This window comes from Dipodomys spectabilis, unplaced genomic scaffold, assembly GCF_019054845.1.
Source record: "Dipodomys spectabilis isolate Male_0828 unplaced genomic scaffold, ASM1905484v1 ptg000693l, whole genome shotgun sequence".
NCBI lineage: Eukaryota > Metazoa > Chordata > Mammalia > Rodentia > Heteromyidae > Dipodomys > Dipodomys spectabilis.
The window spans coordinates 87,109-106,275 of record NW_024871370.1 but is presented as its reverse complement, the minus strand read 5'-3'; the positions used below and the strand labels follow the sequence as shown (position 1 = coordinate 106,275).

Below are 19,167 nucleotides of genomic sequence, written 5' to 3'. Positions count from 1 at the left end.
GCCTCCCCCCAGCCCTGCCCAGACCAGAAGCCCACAGGCCTCCCCCCAGCCCTGCCCAGCCCGGAAGCCCACAGGCCTCCCCCCAGCCCTGCCCAACCTGGAAGCCCACAGGCCCCCCCCAGCCCTCCCCTGGAAGCCCCCCCCGCCCACAGGCCCCCCTCCAGTGCTGCACTGTGGAACTTCAGGCTCTCTGAGCAGCTTCCTGTGCCATGCAGCCCTGTGGACCATTGGGTCTCCAGGGCTTGGGCATCAAAAGGGCCACAAAAGTTCTCCTATAACCTCAAGTCCAATTTTAGGGCTATTTCTGATCCTAAATATTTAATACTATAATACGTTCAATATATAGTATATTCATTTCAAATTAAATTGATTCATTCTTCATAACATCTAAAAAAAGGTAAAGCAGCAGAAAATTGTTTCTTTCCAAGTTGGGTATTTCCACATGCCCAGCTTTCTTTCTGGAACCAGAGCCTTCTACAGCCTAGGCAAGCGCCATTAGCGTATGTTTTGTTTTGAAGCTAGCATTAAGGGATTTAGTGAGCCCTTCGGTGTGCTAGGAATGCTAAACGCAAAGCCCAGGGCACTGGCGCGGGTGGCCGGGGCTGGGCTGGGGCTGTGTGCGGTCACCAGGCCGATGGGAGAGTCGTCTCTGCTCTCCATGAATTCCTCCAGCAGCTTCTCCACGGAGCCGCGGTCCTGGTGCCGCTCCAGCTTCTCCCGCCACATGAACTGCATGAGGTCCAGGCAGGCCTTCCCCAGGTGGAGCTTGAGGCGTGCCAGCCTCCGCATCAGCGGGGAGTTCACGTTCTGTAACTGGAGGGGCGGGGCGGCCCGCGTACCCGCCGGGGGACCACGGGCCCATGCTGCAGTCAGCCCTCCATCCCCTACACCGCGTACCCCCGCCGGGGGACCACGGGCCCATGCCTAGTCACCCATCCTACTACCACCCAGCGGGTGACAACAGACCCATGCCTAATCTACCCCCATCCTACATCACCACCCAGGTACAGATGACGTACACCTATTCATACCACCATTGAGGTACAGAGATCTTACACCTACTCACACCACCATTGAGGTAAAGAGATCTTACACCTATTCTCACCACCACCGAGGTCGGGAAGCTGGCTTACACCTCAGTTTCCCAGGATCCCGGGGCTCCCCCTACCTACTCCCTCCAAAGTGAGCACATGACCATTTGAGGCTACAGTTGTGATAAGGTCTCATCTCCTGTGTCCACGCTGCTGCGTGCACACTGTCCTTTTTTCTAGCGGAGTGTTTTTCGCAGTATGGTGTGCTGCCTTTTATCTAAGCACCCGGTCCTATTCCAGTTTGGGGTTACTGCAAGGAGAGCTGCTCTGAGCTCCGCTCACAGGAGCCTGGCGCGTGGGGCTCCCATCTCCCCCAGCGCATCTCTTACAAGGCTGCATGTTGTGAAACTACAACTTACACCAGGTGTTCAAAAGTCTCCGAGCCCTTCCCCTCCACTCGGCACCACCTGACGCCACCCCGGGAAGCCTGAGCCTCGATTCCTCTGGCCACATCCCGTGTTTCATGTATCCTGTCTGGGTTGGGGAGTGCATCTAGCCTCCGTTAGAGTGAAGGTCATCTGGTTGGAGAGAAGCTGGGACAGTGAGCAGGAGGGAGGCGGGGCCAGGGCTGATACGTACGTCCTGGAGTGACAGCAGCCCCTGAATCCTGTGGAACAGCACCTCCTCCTCAGCCACAGCCCTCCTGGCCACATCATAGGCTTCCAGGTAATAGGTGATCTTCTGTTCTTCGTCTTTCTCCTTTCGGGCACACAACCTTCAAACAACATGACAAAGATGTTAAAGCAAATAAATGTCATTAGTACTGATTAATATATAACGTATAATCTCCACATAATTATACTGTATCTGTTATTACATTTATAGTTGGGTGTTTTTCTCTGGGGGAGGGGGTGGTCCTGGGGTTTGAACTCTGGGACTGGGCACTGTCCCTGAACTTCTTTTGCTCAAGACAGGCATTTTACCACTTGAGCCACAGCGCCCCTTCTAGCTTTTCCTTTCCTTTCTTTTCTTTTTTGGTAATTTATTGGAGATAAGAGTTTCATGGACTTTCTTGCCTGGGCTGGCTTCAAACTGTGATCCTCAGGTCTCAGCCTCCTGAGTGGCTGGGATTATAGGTGTAAGCCACCAGCGTCTGGCTTGTTGGATGTCTAGATATGTTTATGCTATTTACTTATTGTGTGGGTCCTGGGGCCTGAACTCAGGGCTTGGGCACTGTCCTTAAGCTATTTCGCTCAAGGCTAGCACGTTGCCACTGGAGCCACAGCTCCATGCTGCTTTTTGCTGGCTGACTGGAGTGAGAGCCAGCGATGGGCCTTCCGGGAAGTTAGGAGCACTGCCGTCTGCTCACTCAGGACTGGGGTGCTGGGTGGGTGGCTGGGGAGGCGAGGGGTGGACGCTGCCCTGGGAGGGCGGGTGGGGCCAGAGCTCCCCGGGCACGGCCAGTGCGGGTGCGGCCCTCCTCGGCCGCCGGGCCCCAGCACGCACCTCTTGAGCTTGGCACGGGCAATCCTCACGTTCATGCAGTCCGTTTCGTACCCGCAGTTGGAACACTTCTCCTCCATGTCCACCAGGTGCTTGTCTATCTCCTTCAGCAGGAACAGGCTCTCCAGGGACTCGCTGGCAGCGGTTGAGCCCTGGGCCATCTTCAGCTGGAGGTACACGCACCTGTGGGTGGGGCCTCTTCAGGGGCGGGGCCTCTTCAGGGGTGAGGCAGGGGCGGGGCCTCCCAGATGACAGTGCCTCTCCAGGGGGTGGGGCCTCTCCAGGGGCAGGGCCTCTTCAGGGGCGGGGCCTCTTCAGGGGGTGGGGCCTCTTCAGGGGGTGGGGGCCTCTTCAGGGGGTGGGGGCCTCTTCAGGGGCAGGGCCTCTTCAGGGGGGTGGGCCTCTTCAGGGGCAGGCCTCTTCAGGGGCGGGGCCTCTCCAGAGGGGCGGGGCCTCTCCAGGGGGCGGGGCCTCTCCAGGGGCAGGGCAGAGTCAGAAGCCCAGAGTACAGCAGTGCCCCTCAGTGCCCACCACGGTTGCTGATCAAGCACTTAGGGCCTTGTTCTCTCCCAGGCTGGAACACATACAGCCTTGCTCCCCCATCATGTGGAAGGAAGTTGAATTAACAGACCCTGTGCAGGTTCAAAACCAGTTCAAAACCTGAATTGCACATGGGGACATGAGACCCAGGCTAAAATGGCCAGGCACAGTGTCTGTCTCTAGACAGATGAATGGCTGTCTGGATGCAGGTCACACCTCACAAGAGGAAGCGCGACAGAAAACAGCAAGGTGGAAATCCCCTGTCCACAAGTCCAGTGCTTCCTCCAGCGAGCACAGTGCCCAGAGCCAGGCCAGGTGCACAAGATGGGGCCTAGCTGCGCTGCTGAGGCGAGGGGCTCAGTGTGAGCCGGCCTGGAAGATGGCTCCAATGGAGGACAGTCACCAGCAGCTCACCTAGCCTCTAGGTCCAAGATGAAGAACTCCAGCATGGGTTCCTGGTTGGGCCGTTCTTTCTGGAGGATTCTGAAGCCATCGATGAGTTTTTGATACAGGCAGCAAACCTGGGGGTGAGCAGGCACCGGCATGACTGCATCACTCAGCAGGGCAGGGGCCAGAACACTGCCAGGGGCCAGAGCCCAGCCCAGGGGACAGAACTCAGTCCAGAGGACAGAGCCCAGACCAGGGACCAGAGCCCAGCCCAGGGGACAGAGCCCAGACCAGGGGACAGAGCCCAGCCCAGGGGAAAGAGCCCAGCCCAGGGGACAGAGCCCAGCCCAGAGGACAGAGCCCAGCCCAGGGGACAGAGCCCGGCCCAGAGGACAGAGTCCGGCCCAGAGGACAGAGTCTAGCCCAGGGGACAGAACACTGCCAGGGGCCAGAGCCCAGCCCAGGGGCCAGAGCCCAGCCCAGGGGACAGAACACTGCCAGGGGCCAGAGCCCAGTCCAGGGGACAGAGCCCAGCCCAGGGGACAGAGCCCAGCCCAGGGAAAAGAGCCCAGCCCAGGGGAAAGAGCCCAGCCCAGGGGACAGAGCCCGGACCAGGGGACAGAGCCCAGCCCAGAGGACAGAGCCCAGCCCAGGGGACAGAGCCCAGCCCAGGGGACAGAGCCCAGCCCAGGGGACAGAGCCCGGCCCAGAGGACAGAGCCCGGCCCAGGGGACAGAGCGCAGCCCAGGGGACAGAGTCCAGCCCAGAGGACAGAGCCCAGCCCAGAGGACAGAGCCCAGCCCAGGGGACAGAGCCCAGCCCAGGGGACAGAGCCCAGCCCAGGGGACAGAGCCCAGCCCAGGGGACAGAGCCCAGCCCAGGGGACAGAGCCCGGCCCAGAGGACAGAGCCCAGCCCAGGGGACAGAGCGCAGCCCAGGGGACAGAGTCCAGCCCAGGGGACAGAGCCCAGCCCAGAGGACAGAGCCCAGCCCAGGGGACAGAGCCCAGCCCAGGGGACAGAGCCCAGCCCAGGGGACAGAGTCCAGCCCAGGGGACAGAGCCCAGCCCAGAGGACAGAGCCCAGCCCAGGGGACAGAGCCCAGCCCAGGGGACAGAGCCCAGCCCAGGGGACAGAGCCCAGCCCAGAGGACAGAGCCCAGCCCAGGGGACAGAGCCCGGCCCAGGGGACAGAGCCCGGCCCAGGGGACAGAGCCCGGCCCAGGGGACAGAGCCCGGCCCAGGGGACAGAGCCCGGCCCAGGGGACAGAGCCCAGCCCAGGGGAGAGAGCCCAGCCCAGGGGACAGAGTCCAGCCCAGGGGACAGAGCCCAGCCCAGGGGACAGAGCCCGGCCCAGAGGACAGAGCCCAGCCCAGGGGACAGAGCGCAGCCCAGGGGACAGAGTCCAGCCCAGAGGACAGAGCCCAGCCCAGAGGACAGAGCCCAGCCCAGGGGACAGAGCCCAGCCCAGAGGACAGAGCCCAGCCCAGAGGACAGAGCCCAGCCCAGGGGACAGAGCGCAGCACAGGGGACAGAGCCCAGCCCAGGGGACAGAGCCCAGCCCAGGGGACAGAGTCCAGCCCAGGGGACAGAGTCCAGCCCAGGGGACAGAGCCCGGCCCAGGGGACAGAGCCCGGCCCAGGGGACAGAGCCCGGCCCAGGGGACAGAGCCCAGCCCAGGGGACAGAGCCCGGCCCAGGGGACAGAGCCCGGCCCAGGGGACAGAGCCCAGCCCAGGGGACAGAGCCCGGCCCAGGGGACAGAGCCCGGCCCAGAGGACAGAGCCCGGCCCAGGGGACAGAGCCCGGCCCAGGGGACAGAGCCCAGCCCAGGGGACAGAGCCCGGCCCAGGGGACAGAGCCCAGCCCAGGGGACAGAGCGCAGCCCAGGGGACAGAGCCCAGCCCAGGGGACAGAGCCCAGCCCAGAGGACAGAGTGCAGCCCAGGGGACAGAGCCCAGCCCAGGGGACAGAGCGCAGCCCAGGGGACAGAGTCCAGCCCAGAGGACAGAGCCCAGCCCAGGGGACAGAGCCCAGCCCAGGGGACAGAGCCCAGCCCAGGGGACAGAGCCCAGCCCAGGGGACAGAGCCCGGCCCAGGGGACAGAGCCCAGCCCAGAGGACAGAGCCCGGCCCAGGGGACAGAGCCCGGCCCAGGGGACAGAGCCCAGCCCAGGGGACAGAGCCCGGCCCAGGGGACAGAGCCCAGCCCAGGGGACAGAGCCCGGCCCAGGGGACAGAGCCCAGCCCAGGGGACAGAGTCCAGCCCAGGGGACAGAGTCCAGCCCAGGGGACAGAGTGCAGCCCAGGGGACAGAGCCCGGCCCAGGGGACAGAGTCCGGCCCAGGGGACAGAGCACAGCCCAGGGGACAGAGCCCGGCCCAGAGGACAGAGCCCAGCCCAGGGGACAGAGTCCAGCCCAGGGGACAGAGTGCAGCCCAGGGGACAGAGCCCAGCCCAGGGGACAGAGCCCAGCCCAGGGGACAGAGCCCAGCCCAGGGGACAGAGCCCAGCCCAGGGGACAGAGCCCAGCCCAGGGGACAGAGCCCAGCCCAGGGGACAGAGCCCAGCCCAGGGGACAGAGCCTGGCCCAGAGGACAGAGCCCAGCCCAGGGGACAGAGTCCAGCCCAGGGGACAGAGTGCAGCCCAGGGGACAGAGCCCAGCCCAGGGGACAGAGCCCAGCCCAGGGGACAGAGCCCAGCCCAGGGGACAGAGCCCAGCCCAGGGGACAGAGTCCAGCCCAGGGGACAGAACACAGCCCAGGGGACAGAGCCCAGCCCAGGGGACAGAACACAGCCCAGGGGACAGAGCGCAGCCCAGGGGACAGAGTCCAGCCCAGGGGACAGAACACAGCCCAGGGGACAGAGCCCAGCCCAGGGGACAGAACACAGCCCAGGGGACAGAGCGCAGCCCAGGGGACAGAGCCCAGCCCAGGGGACAGAGTCCAGCCCAGGGGACAGAGCCCAGCCCAGGGGACAGAGCCCAGCCCAGGGGACAGAACACAGCCCAGGGGACAGAGCGCAGCCCAGGGGACAGAGCGCAGCCCAGGGGACAGAGCCCGGCCCAGGGGACAGAGCCCAGCCCAGGGGACAGAGCCCGGCCCAGGGGACAGAGTCCAGCCCAGGGGACAGAGCCCAGCCCAGGGGACAGAGCCCGGCCCAGGGGACAGAGCCCAGCCCAGGGGACAGAGCCCGGCCCAGGGGACAGAGTCCAGCCCAGGGGACAGAGCCCAGCCCAGGGGACAGAGCCCGGCCCAGGGGACAGAGCCCAGCCCAGGGGACAGAGCCCAGCCCAGGGGACAGAGCCCGGCCCAGGGGACAGAGTCCAGCCCAGGGGACAGAGTCCAGCCCAGGGGACAGAGCCCAGCCCAGGGGACAGAGCCCAGCCCAGGGGACAGAGCCCGGCCCAGGGGACAGAGCACAGCCCAGGGGACAGAGTCCAGCCCAGGGGACAGAGTCCGGCCCAGGGGACAGAGCCCGGCCCAGGGGACAGAGCCCGGCCCAGGGGACAGAGCCCGGCCCAGAGGACAGAGCCCAGCCCAGGGGACAGAGCCCGGCCCAGAGGACAGAGCCCGGCCCAGGGGACAGAGCCCGGCCCAGGGGACAGAGCCCGGCCCAGGGGACAGAGCACAGCACAGGGGACAGAGTCCAGCCCAGGGGACAGAGCCCAGCCCAGGGGACAGAGCCCTCAGTGTTCCCCCTCAGCACCTCTGTTTGCTCTCACCGAGACTTCTTTCCCCGTGTCCTCTGAAGACAGAATGGCCTCAGCCAGGGTCACGGTGGACTTGTACCAGAACTCCTCGCTCCCTCCCAGCTGCTGGGCCTTCTCGATCATTCTCCTTGCTCGTCCATAGTTGTTCTCCTTGTTGGCCAGCTGCGCCAGGAGCAGGAGACACTGGGACTGTGCACACGGGTCTTCCAGGTCCTGGAAGTATATGGCAGACTGTGGATGTAGCAGAGGCGAGGAGGTGGGGTGAGGGGCAGAGGCGAAGAGAGGAGGGTGGAGGTGCAGCTCAGGGACTGCCTGGGCCTTGGGCCTTTCCCCCTGGTCCTAGGCTTCCCTGGCTGCTGAAGGAGGAGGCCCCCATCTTCTCCCAGGGGTGAAATCTACACACGCAGCGTTCCATCAGGGACCTGCGTCTTCCAGTGTCCCCGTGGGACCAGTGCCCACCACGGTAGACAGAGTCCCCGGGGAGCTGCAGGTCCCCGCTCTTGCCCTCTGCCCTGCCCCAGGCCTGACAGCCCCTTCCCTAGTGCTGTGGACCAGTCTTACTGGCCACTGGAACTGGGTCAACAGGCTGTCTGGCTGGACTGCCAGGAACTGCCCGGGGGGTGGGGGGGTGTGGAATTCTCTTCTGTGGAAGAGCACTTCTGGCTTCTGGGCCATGCCGGCACAAGGCTGTAAGGTGGGTGACAAGAGGGGCCGAGGCAGAGGGGACGGGTCCCCAGAAGCCAGGCCAGCCATGGCCACGCTGGCCACCAGGGCCAGGCTCCCGTGGGGTGGGTCATGCGGGGTGGGTGTCTCCGGCCAGAAGGAAGATGAGGAGGGAGGCGTAGACCCAGGCAGGACTTGGCCTGGGCATGTGGGGCGGGCATTACTGCAGCCCAGGTGGAGAGGCCGCACTTCCAGACACCCACAGGAAATGCTCTTGAGTGAAAAGCCCCACAGGCAGGGACACCTCCTCCTCAACCCCACTGCCCAGGGCTGGTGCACACCTGTTCTGTGGGGATGTGGGGTACCTGACCCCACTGTCGCTTCGTCTGATCCCTCCTGCCTGATGTCTGCCACCCCTGTTCTTCCTACACTGGCGCCTGTGCGTACCCATCCTCAGGCCGGAACCCGACACAAACCCGGCTCCCACACCAGAGCCCGCACACAGCTGCCCCCTGGAGGCCTGCTTGGCCCTGACTCCTTCTGTGATGCCTGCACACGCCTGTCCTCCTGCGCGCTGCCCTGACTCCTTCTGTGATGCCTGCACACGCCTGTCCTCCTGCGTGCTGCCCTGACTCCTTCTGTGATGCCTGCACACGCCTGTCCTCCTGCGTGCTGCCCTGACTCCTTCTGTGATGCCTGCACACGCCTGTCCTCCTGCGTGCTGCCCGTGCTGCCCCGCACACACCTCTCTCTAAAGCTGCACGTGTCTGTCTCATGCCTTGACACCCACACGCACCTGTCCCCTGCCTGCAGCCTGCACACCGGCTCCTCTGCCAGACACAGGAGTGCACCCTTCCTCTGTCTGATGCCTGCACACCCGTGTGTGCCCACCCCTGACGCCCACCCCTGCCTGCCTCTGTCTGGGTGGGGCATCTGCAGCTGTCCCCCAGCAGGAGGAAGTCTGATCCACACAGGCTTTTATGGTGTCACTGCATTTTCAAACCATTTTCTCTCCTGCAATGCTTCTGTAAAACGAGCCACAGGATGCCCATTTCTGGGCCTGGCCTGTCCCCCAGTGCTGTCCGGTGGAGGTAGAGCCATGCATCTGCAGGAGGGCTGCAGAGGCGGGGGGCTGGCCCCCCTGAGGAGTGTAAACCACCTCATCCCCTCCAGGTTTCCCACTGTGGACCATCCCTGGGGAGGCGGAGCCCAGTACAGATGCTAGTCTGGAGCCTGGGGCCCCCAGGGTTGAAATGCAGAGGCCGTCTCTGAGAGGGGAGGTGGCGCCACGCATCTCAACCCCAGGCCAACAGCGGCTCCTGGCTGCTCAGGGTGGCACAGGGAGGAGCCACCGGGCTCTTCACAGCTACACAGTGTCCAGCAGACAGATGAATTCAAGCCCCCCCAGGGACTGAGCGAAGACCTGAATGGCCACAGATGCCATGAGGCTCAGAGCTAAGACACATCAGAGGAAGGCCAAGATGGCAGCCCCCGTGGCCAGGATGGCGTCTGCCTCCTGGAGCAGCATCACGGGCTGGCAGGAGACACCCCATGGGTCCCGAGCCCCCCCCCCGCCAGAATTACACCGGGAAGCAAACAGGGAAGCACAAGCATTGGCACACTGGAACCAGAGACTCTATAATCAACAAATTAGAGTAGAAAAGATAGGCAAAGGCTAGGAAGGACAGACCTGCCAGAGAGGCCAGTCCTGCAGAAGGGCGTGGAATGGACTGTGTCTGCCCCCCTGCGCGCAGGAGAGGGGAGCGGCCTGCTGGCCAGGGCTGAGAGCTGCTTGCCTGGAAAGCCTGGTGGGCCTCAGACAGAAGCAGCCGCACAGGCTGGAACTGGTCCATGTCCAGTAGCACTTCAGCCTTCAGTGTCCACAGCAGAGGGTAGGAAGTCCCCTGCAGGCCCTTCCCAGTCTCTCTGTTTATCTCCAAAATCTGCAAGACAGTAGTGAGCGTTCAACCACCTGCCTGCGCTCCGTGACCGGCGCTGGCCAAGGCCCAGACGCCCCTCCGAAGCCTGCACTCCGTGACAGGCGCTGGCCAAGGCCCAGACGCCCCTCCGAAGCCTGCATATTGCCCAAGGTGCCCTTCTCTACTCATGTGCTGCTGCTGGGGCCTCGGGAAGGCCGGGGCCTTGGTGGACAGCCGGGACACATAAATTTCATCTCCCCTGGGGGACTTCCAGGGCCCCGGGCAGCTTGGCGAGGCCCCTGGGTTTGCCACAGCCTACAACTGACTGCACACAGCAAGTTAGCGTTAGCACGCAGCCGGGCCCCTGAAGCTGCTGGCTGTCAATGCTGTGTCCTGGCGGCGTGGGCTCACCTTGTCTTGGGCTATCGGTGGCTTCATCTCCACTGGCTTCCCAGTAGGGACTGGTGCTGGCGACTCCATCAAACTGGGCTTATTTTCTTCTACCATGGGCTCCTTGATCTTCTCCTTTTTAGATGCAATCTCTTTCCTGCAGCTATGGTAAATGAAATAGAGCATGCGGCAGAGCGGAGCCAGTGGCCACTGGTGGTCAGCTGTGGATGCACGCATGCTCTCCTGTCTACAAAGACTGAACACAGCTCTCTCTTTGGAACTATCTGGCACACTGACTCAAACTCTACACACCAAAGCAAACTCCCTGCTGTCTACTCACAGACACTGGCCCAGAGCCCAACAGCCCTACGAGTGCCTAGAGTGCTCCGTTTCAGAGGCCATCATCTGGAAATCAGCCCTCCCACGGCCCCCCAAGTGCTCAGATAATACCCACCAGGGAGCAGGAAAAAGGCAGCCAGGCCTATGGCTTCAGTGGCCATGGTTCTAGAACCTCTCTGAGGAGGTCGGTCTCCACACTTCTAGAACCATTCCAAGGAGGTCGGTCTCCAAACTTCTAGAAGCTCTCTGAGGATATCAGCCCACACTTCTGGAACCATTCGGAATATATCAGTCTCAATTTCAAGCACCTCTCCTTGGAGGTCAGCTTCTACACTTCTAGAAGCTCTCTGAGGATATGTCTTCACACCACTAGAACCTCTTTGAAGAGGTCAGCCTCCACACTTCTAGAACCTCTCTAAGGATATCAGTTTCCACACTTCTAGAATCATTTGGAAGATATCAATCTCTAAACTTCAAGAACCTTTCCTTGGAGGTCAGTCTCTACAGCTCTAGAACCTTTTCTTTGGAGGTCAGCCTCCACATTTATAGAAGTTCTCTGAGGATATCAGTCTCCAAACCTCCAGAACCTCTGCTTGGAGGTCAGCCTCCGTACTTTTAGAATCTCCACACCTCTGGAACCTCTCTGAGGAGGTCAGTCTCCACACGTCTAGAATCTCTCCGATGATGACAGTCTCCACACCTCCGGAACCTCTCTGAGGATATTAGTCTCCACATCCCAGCGCCCCTCTGGGGAGGTCGATGTCTACACCTCCGGAACCGTTCTGGGCGGGTTGGTCTCCAGGCTGTCCTGCCACACCAGGACACTTGGCACCTGGGCCACATTCAAGCAAGGGCTGGGCAAACGCACCATGAAGCTTACAATTATGAGCACAATGGTGTAGAACACCTGCAATCCCAGCTTCTAGGGAGGCAGAGACAGGCGGTGACAGCTGGGTGAGGTGATAAATAATCTCAGCCTTCATTCCCAGACTAGGCAAAAATTCAACCTCAAAAAACTACTAAAAGCCAAAGGAGAGCGGGCTCATGTGGCAGAGTTCCTACCCGGCAAGGGAGGAGAAGCCCTGAGGTCAGGCCCACACTTCTCACCACATTGATCAGAGAAAAATCTACAAGGAGAGTGCATTTTTATCTCCTGGGGAAAATGTATAGAAGGGCATACACCAAACCTCGAATGGCAGCTGCTGCCCAATGATGAGTGACAACATTTACCCTCTTCCTTATCTACACTTTCCAAGCTCAGTACAGTGAAATACATCATCTGTGTAATAAGAAAAACTTAAGCCACCTGGCAGAAACACATAGAAATAGACCTGTGTATAACTGCAGCACAGAAATCCTCCCAGTGGTCTCTAAATCTAAATCACAATTTCTACAAAAATGATCATCAAGCAGTTGGGTTGTTAAGCAGACTGATCCTTGCTCACCTCAAGCACCTGAGTGGCCCACAGATATAGGCACCAGTGAACCATGTGCACCTCTCACCCAGGACCAGAGGGCCCTGCTGCCCTGGGTGGCCCCCGCCTGCCCTACCCCCCCCCCCACTCTCCTCTCCACCCTTCGCGAGCACGGCAGATGAGTGAGACCCAGCCCTCCTCTGTTTCTCCCCTCCCCGGGGGCTCCCTGCCAGGGCAGGGCTGGGCCAGATGACTAGATCTGCCCACAGCAGCCTTCGCCTGCCTGGAGGGAGAGCTCTCTGCCCAGGAGAGGGCGCTGCCAGCAGAAAAGAGTCAGACGCACCTGGCCTGCTCTGTGTCCCCGATGTACATCTGCCCAACAACCTCTTCATGGTAGGCAGCGGCGTCACGAAGCCGCAGGTCAGAGCAGACCTGGGCCAGCCTGAGGGGAGGGTGACAGGGGCGTCACCAGGCGTCAGCCAGGAAGCGACTGTACGGACTGGAGTTTGTAAGCGGAGAGAGAGCTGGGCACTTTGCTGTTTCCCACCCTTTCAAAGCTAAGCAGACATTCTAGGTAACGAGAGCAGGTGCTGTAGCAAAGCTCAGGGAGAAAGATTTAAAGTCGTCCACCGGTATATTTTATTTACTGCGCCATCTCTGCTCTCAGGTGTGTTCAGCAGGAAAGGCCAGGTCCAAAGTGGGGCGGAACCCGGACAGTGTCCAGCAGAGAACTCTGCCCGTGTTGGACATGACTTCAGCCTCACAGAAAGGTCACATGTCCCCCAGGGTGAGCCTGCCGCCTCCCCCTCCTCCTCCTGCTCCTCCTCACAGTGAACACACACTGGCCTCTTGCCCCTGAGCTGCCCCGGGGCGGCACCAACCTCAGGTGGTAGAGGTTTGCGAGGCTCTTGCTCTCCACCACGGCGTTCGCAATGAGGACCCCCAGCTGCAGGAGGGGGATGGTGAGCTCATGGAGGAACATCTTCTTCAGGGCCTTCACCAACTGGTCCAGATAGTACAGCGTGTATGTCTGCAGAAACACAGCAGGTGCACCGGGTCACAGGTCGAAGGGAGGAAGGCTGGCCTCCAACACAGTGCCCAGCACACAGTAGGTCTTCAGCTGGTGTCTGTGGCACAAAAGGAGGATGTACCATCTTTCTTTTCTCCCACATTGATAGATTTCATTTTGCCATGTGCAAAGATATGAAATCACCACACATGAGAGCAGTGAAAGTCTTCCCAAGAGAAATGCCGTTACCTGTCTGTTCAACAAATTCACAGGTATTTTTCTTTTTCTCTTTCCACAAGACTGCTGATCAATCAAAAACAGAGCTTTTGGGTACACATACAACTGCTTTAAGACTTGGGGCACAGGAGAGCTAAGCGTCTGTGATGTTGGGCTGGGCTTGCCAAAGCACTGTTCATCTATGGGAAGCAGGAGGGGCTGGGGGAACATGCCAATGTTTTCACCCAGGAACCACTCAGGAGGCCACTCTAGTTAAGGTCCAGGCTACATGGTGGTCACAGGCAGCCAAGGCTGAGCAGCTCTGGCTAGCCAGGGGATGTGAGCTGAGGTGGTGCTCCGGGGGAAGCCTGTGCACTGTTCAGGAAGAAAGTATGACAGACTGCCAGGAAGTAAGCTTCTGTTCTTTTAAGGACATGAGAAAGCACAAATAACAAAGCAAAAGATCGCTGGCAGTATCAAAAATGAATCATCTCTACTCACAGAAGACCCATCAGTAGATAGAAAGGCAAAAGCAGAAGCTGGCCCAGTAACTGCGGTTAACTTGATTGTCCTAGGACTCTCCCCGTAACAGATTCAATATTCAGAGACGCAGAGAGCTTCATAGGCCATGGGGATGCTGTGGGCAGGCACTTCACAAAAATGCATGTCCAGTGCCCAGGATGCTGGCCGCAGCCCAACGCCACTGTAGGCAGGGCTGTCCATCTGGGCCACAGGTCGGGAAGCCGAGCAGCTCTGCCTGCACAGGTGTGGGTCACTCCCGAGAGACCACCTGTCACTCTACCACCGCTGCTGGGCTCTGCCCAGAAGGCACGTCTTCCAGGCACAGCCCCAAGACATGCAGACTCCAGTGTTCAAAGACTCTGCCCCTAGGCAAGCAGACAGGTAGGCGAGGCCTGACCTCTGCTGCAGATGCTTGAGCGATGAAGGAGGGGCTCCTGGGCACTGAGTGAAAGAAGCCAAACCAGCCGTTACTGGCGGCGTGATTCCACTCCATGCGGCCTCCAGCCAGGAACAAGGGGTGAATTGAATCTGATCCCCAAGTACGGGGCCACCCAGTGCCCAGCCCCTGTGGTGAAGGTTCTGAGGGGCAGGGGCCCCATGGCAGAGGCGGCGAGGGGCTGGCCCTCCCTGCCGGCTGCCTGGCTGTGGACGCGTTCGGGGGATGGGACGGGTACAGAGTGGGGAGGCTGCCCCACACGCAGACGCGGCTGCGCGGGCGCTGGGTCCTGGAGGCCTCTCTGGTGACATTTGGGTGGGACAGGCGTGGCGGTGGGGGTGGCAGTGGGCCTCAGGCAGGGGCCGGCCCCACGTCTCCTCACCGGCTTCTGGAAGCTGCTTGCGTTCACCGTGAAGTCGCTGTCGTCCTGCCTGAGCACGGTCAGCAGCTCCTCGGGGCAACTGTAGGAGGCCCACTCCTCCGTGCTGCTCGGTAACTCTTCGGGCCTCTTGTTAGCCAGGACCTGCGCCAGCAAGGCGGAGAAGCCGCCGTGTGCCAAGGCTGCCGGGCGGGGCGGGGGTGGTCCTGGGCCACCCACCCCGGCCCTCTCTCTGGGCCCTCACGGCACACAGCTCGGGCGGGTGGGGCTCAGGGCCTGCTCCAAGGTCCTGTGACTCAGTGGGGCACCCCTGCTGGCTCTGCCTCTGGGAGTCAGGCCAACAAGCAGTTTCTAGACTTGCTTTGCAGTGGAAGGAGCTAATGTTTGAGGATGAAATAATCTCATGGATGTTGGAGGAGCTTTGGAATATGAGGAAAGTGGTTTGCTCCCCCCCAGGATCCCAGACCCCACCCTGGCACACCGAGACCCAAATTCAGCTGGCCAAGCAGGGCCACTGAGCTGCGCTGTGTGTACAGAGCGCACGCCAGTCAACTGAGCCGCCCACGAGTGCACATCCCAACCCAGTCCACTGAGCCGCCCGCGTGTGCATGTCCACGCCAGTCCACCGAGCCGCCCACGAGTGCAGAGCCAGTCCACTGAGCTGCCCGCGTGTGCACGTCCCAACCCAGTCCTCTGAGCCGCCCGCGTGTGCACATCCCAACCCAGTCCACTGAGCCGCCCGCGTGTGCACGTCCACGCCAGTCCACTGAGCCGCCTGCGTGTGCATGTCCACGCCAGTCCTCTGAGCCACCCGCGTGTGCATGTCCACACCAGTCCTCTGAGCCGCCCGCGTGTGCAGAGCGCACGCCAGTCCACTGAGCCGCCCACGTGTGCTCAGCACACGCCAGTCCAATGAGCCGCCCACATGTGCACGTCCACGCCAGTCCACTGAGTTGCCCACGTGTGCAGAGCACACGCCAGTCCACTGAGCCGCCCACGAGTGCAGAGCCAGTCCACTGAGCCACCCACGAGTGCAGAGCACACGCCAGTCCAGTGAGCCGCCTGTGTGTGCACGTCCACGCCAGTCCACTGAGCCACCCATGTGTGCACGTCCATGCCAGTCCACTGAGCCACCCACGTGTGCACGTCCACGCCAGTCCACTGAGCCACCCACGTGTGCACGTCCATGCCAGTCCACTGAGCCACCCACAAGTGCAGAGCCAGTCCACTGAGCCGCCCACGAGGCAGAGCGCACGCCAGTCCAGTGAGCCGCCCGCGTGTGCAGAGCACACGCCAGTCCACTGAGCTGCCCGCATGCAGAGTGCATGCCAGTCCACTGAGCCGCCCACGTGTGCACGTCCCAACCCAGTCCACTGAGCCGCCCACGTGTGCACATCCACTCCAGTCAACTGAGCTGCCCACGTGTGCACATCCCAACCCAGTCCACTGAGCTGCCTGCGTGTGCACGTCCCAACCCAGTCCACTGAGCTGCCTGCCTGTGCAGAGCACACGCCAGTCCACTGAGCCGCCCGTGTGTGCAGAGCACACGCCAGTCCACTGAGCCGCCCGCGTGTGCACATCCCATCCCAGTCCACTGAGCCGCCTGTGTGTGCAGAGCACACACCAGTCCATTGAGCCGCCCTTGTGTGCACGTCCATGCCAGTCCACTGAGCCGCCCGCGTGTGCTCTGTCCACTGAGCCGCCCGTGTGTGCAGAGCACACGCCAGTCCACTGAGCCGCCCGTGTGTGCAGAGCACATGCCAGTCCACTGAGCCGCCCGCGTGTGCACATCCCAACCCAGTCCACTGAGCCGCCCGCGTGTGCATGTTCACGCCAGTCCACTGAGCCACCTGTGTGTGCACATCCCAACCCAGTCCACTGAACTGCCCATGTGTGCATGTCCACGCCAGTCCACTGAGCTGCCCGCGTGTGCAGAGCGCACGCCAGGGGACCACTGCAGGCTTGGGCTGCCAGTGAGATCACTGCCTTCGGCTGTGAGGCAAAGAATGGATTGTAAGGACCCCCAGCCTGAATGCAAGTGGTCTAAATAGGGAAGAAGGGGTTTCAGACATAAGCCATACAGCTTCACCCTCTGCTGCCCACTGCCCACCGCCTGCTGCCCGCTGCCCTCAGGACTGAGTACCTGCTTGCTCTCTCTCCATTTCTCTTTCTCTTTCTCCTTTTCCTTCTCCTTCTCCTCCTTCCCCTTTTCTTTCTCCTTCTCTTTACTTTTCTCCTTCTCTTTCTCTTTGCCTTTCTCCTTCTCTTTTTTAGGCAAAAGTATTTGTGAACTGTTCGCCGCTACAGACTTTTCTGGAATTAATTGTCCTCCTTTTGACAGAGTGATCTGAGAAAGAATGGCATTCATGTTGACAGCATTCAGACAGACCCCATGCCAGTCCTCCCTGCCCTCCAGGGAGCTCCTAGGTCCCAGGGCTTTGCCGTTCCCTGGAGAACAGGGTGGTCTGCCCAGTGCCTGGGGCCACGACCCTGCCTACAAGCACATGGGTGGACTTGAGGCAGGACACTCGGTGTATGTATGGTCCTTGGAGACATCTGGAGTTGACTCTCAGCTGAGGTCCTCAGTTACAACTGAGGTTCCCACCATCCGGGCTTCTTGCTGGCAGGCCTGTTTTCTTCATGGCTCTGGGACTTGGGGCCAGGCCTGGGTTGGGCAGCCCTGGGTAGGGTCCTGGAGGGGCAGGCACAGTTCATCCTCTGCTGCAGGCTGTGCCTGCACACTGCGGTGGGTTCCCACAGCTGAGAACTTCCCCTTAGCCTGTACTGTAGCCGGCCTGTACTCATGGGTGCTGGACAGAGGCACAGGCTCGGGCCCCACAGGGAGAGGATGGGAGGGGAGGAGAGAGGAGTAGGCAGGTCCACTGCACAGGGAGTCTGAGCTGGTCAGGACTGCAGACAGAAGAATCACAGCAGCTGCTGAGCATTGTGTGTGTGGGCCTCCAATGGGCAGATTGGATACTGCTACAACAATGATGCTGGGATGGGTCTAGGGGAGCACCAGAGGCTCCATTGAGGACTCAGGGTGTGGAAGGGAGGAAAATGTGGACAGAGATGTGAGGACACAGGGTGTGGCAGGGGAGGAAACATGAAGAGTGGAAGGCGAGGAAACGTGGACAGTGTGGCAGGTGAGGAAACGTGGACAGCGGAAGGTGAGGCAACATGGACAGTGTGGCAGGTGATGAAACGTGGACAGTGTGGCAGGTAGGGAAACGTGGACAGTGTGGAGGGTGAGGAAACGTGGACAGTGTGGAAGGGGAGGAAACGTGGACAGTGTGGAGGGTGAGGAAACATGGACAGTGTGGCAGGTGAGGAAACGTGGACAGTGTGGCAGGTAGGGAAACGTGGACAGTGTGGCGGGTGAGGAAACGTGGACAGTGGAAGGTGAGGAAACGTGGACAGTGTGGCGGGTGAGGAAACGTGGACAGTGAGGTGGGTGAGAAAACGTGGACAGTGTGGAAGGTAAGGAAACGTGGACAGTGTGGAGGGTGAGGAAACGTGGACAGTGTGGTGGGTGAGGAAACGTGGACAGTGTGGAAGGTGAGGAAACGTGGACAGTGTGGGAGGTGAGGAAACGTGGACAATGTGGGAGGTGAGGAAATGTGGACAGTGGAAGGTGAGGAAACGTGGACAGTGTGGAAGGTGAGGAAATAGGGACAGTGGAGGGTGAGGAAACGTGGACAGTGTGGAGGGTGAGGAAACGTGGACAGTGTGGAGGGTGAGGAAACGTGGACAGTGTGGCGGGTGAGGAAACGTGGACAGTGTGGCGGGTGAGGAAACGTGGACAGGGTGGAGGGTGAGGAAACGTGGACAGTGTGGAAGGGGAGGAAACGTGGACAGTGTGGCGGGTGAGAAAACATGGACAGTGAGGCGAGTGAGGAAATGTGGACAGCGGAAGGTGAGGCAACGTGGACATTGTGGAAGGTGAGGAAACGTGGACAGTGTGGAGGGTGAGGAAACGTGGACAGTGTGGCGGGTGAGGAAACGTGGACAGTGTGGCGGGTGAGGAAACGTGGACAGTGTGGAAGGTGAGGAAACGTGGACAGTGGAAGGTGAGGAAACGTGGACAGTGTGGCGGGTGAGGAAACATGGACAGTGCGGGAGGTGAGGAAACGTGGACAGTGTGGAGGGTGAGGAAACATGGACAGTGCGGGAGGTGAGGAAACGTGGACAGTGTGGAGGGTGAGGAAACGTGGACAGTGTGGAGGGTGAGGAAACGTGGACAGTCTGGAGGGTGAGGAAACATGGACAGTGTGGAGGGTGAGGAAACGTGGACAGTGGAAGGTGAGGAAACGTGGACAGTGTGGAAGGTGAGGAAACGTGGACAGTGTGGAGGGTGAGGAAACGTGGACAGTGTGGAGGGTGAGGAAACGTGGACAGTGTGGAGGGTGAGGAAACGTGGACAGTGTGGAGGGTGAGGAAACGTGGACAGTGGAAGGTGAGGAAACGTGGACAGTGTGGAAGGTGAGGAAACGTGGACAGTGTGGCGGGTGAGGAAACGTGGACAGTGTGGAGGGTGAGGAAACGTGGACAGTGTGGCGGGTGAGGAAACGTGGACAGTGTGGCGGGTGAGGAAACGTGGACAGTGTGGCGGGTGAGGAAACGTGGACAGTGTGGAGGGTGAGGAAACGTGGACAGTGTGGAGGGTGAGGAAACGTGGACAGTGTGGCGGGTGAGGAAACGTGGACAG

At 60.9% G+C, this 19,167-nt stretch overlaps 1 protein-coding gene across 1 annotated transcript in view; it reads right to left on the bottom strand.

The window, feature by feature from the left end:
• Nucleotides 1-19,167, bottom strand: part of Cfap46 (cilia and flagella associated protein 46) — a 103,569-nt gene that overhangs the window by 24,569 nt on the left and 59,833 nt on the right. Inside the window, exons 31-41 of the mRNA XM_042672300.1 lie at nt 16,549-16,806; nt 14,463-14,603; nt 12,779-12,927; nt 12,241-12,339; nt 10,165-10,306; nt 9,631-9,777; nt 7,184-7,384; nt 3,489-3,595; nt 2,538-2,717; nt 1,671-1,806; nt 628-813 (exon numbers count right to left, since the gene is read on the bottom strand). Coding sequence (XP_042528234.1) covers nt 628-813; nt 1,671-1,806; nt 2,538-2,717; nt 3,489-3,595; nt 7,184-7,384; nt 9,631-9,777; nt 10,165-10,306; nt 12,241-12,339; nt 12,779-12,927; nt 14,463-14,603; nt 16,549-16,806 — 1,746 coding nt within the window. The remainder of the gene's footprint in view (nt 1-627; nt 814-1,670; nt 1,807-2,537; nt 2,718-3,488; nt 3,596-7,183; nt 7,385-9,630; nt 9,778-10,164; nt 10,307-12,240; nt 12,340-12,778; nt 12,928-14,462; nt 14,604-16,548; nt 16,807-19,167) is intronic.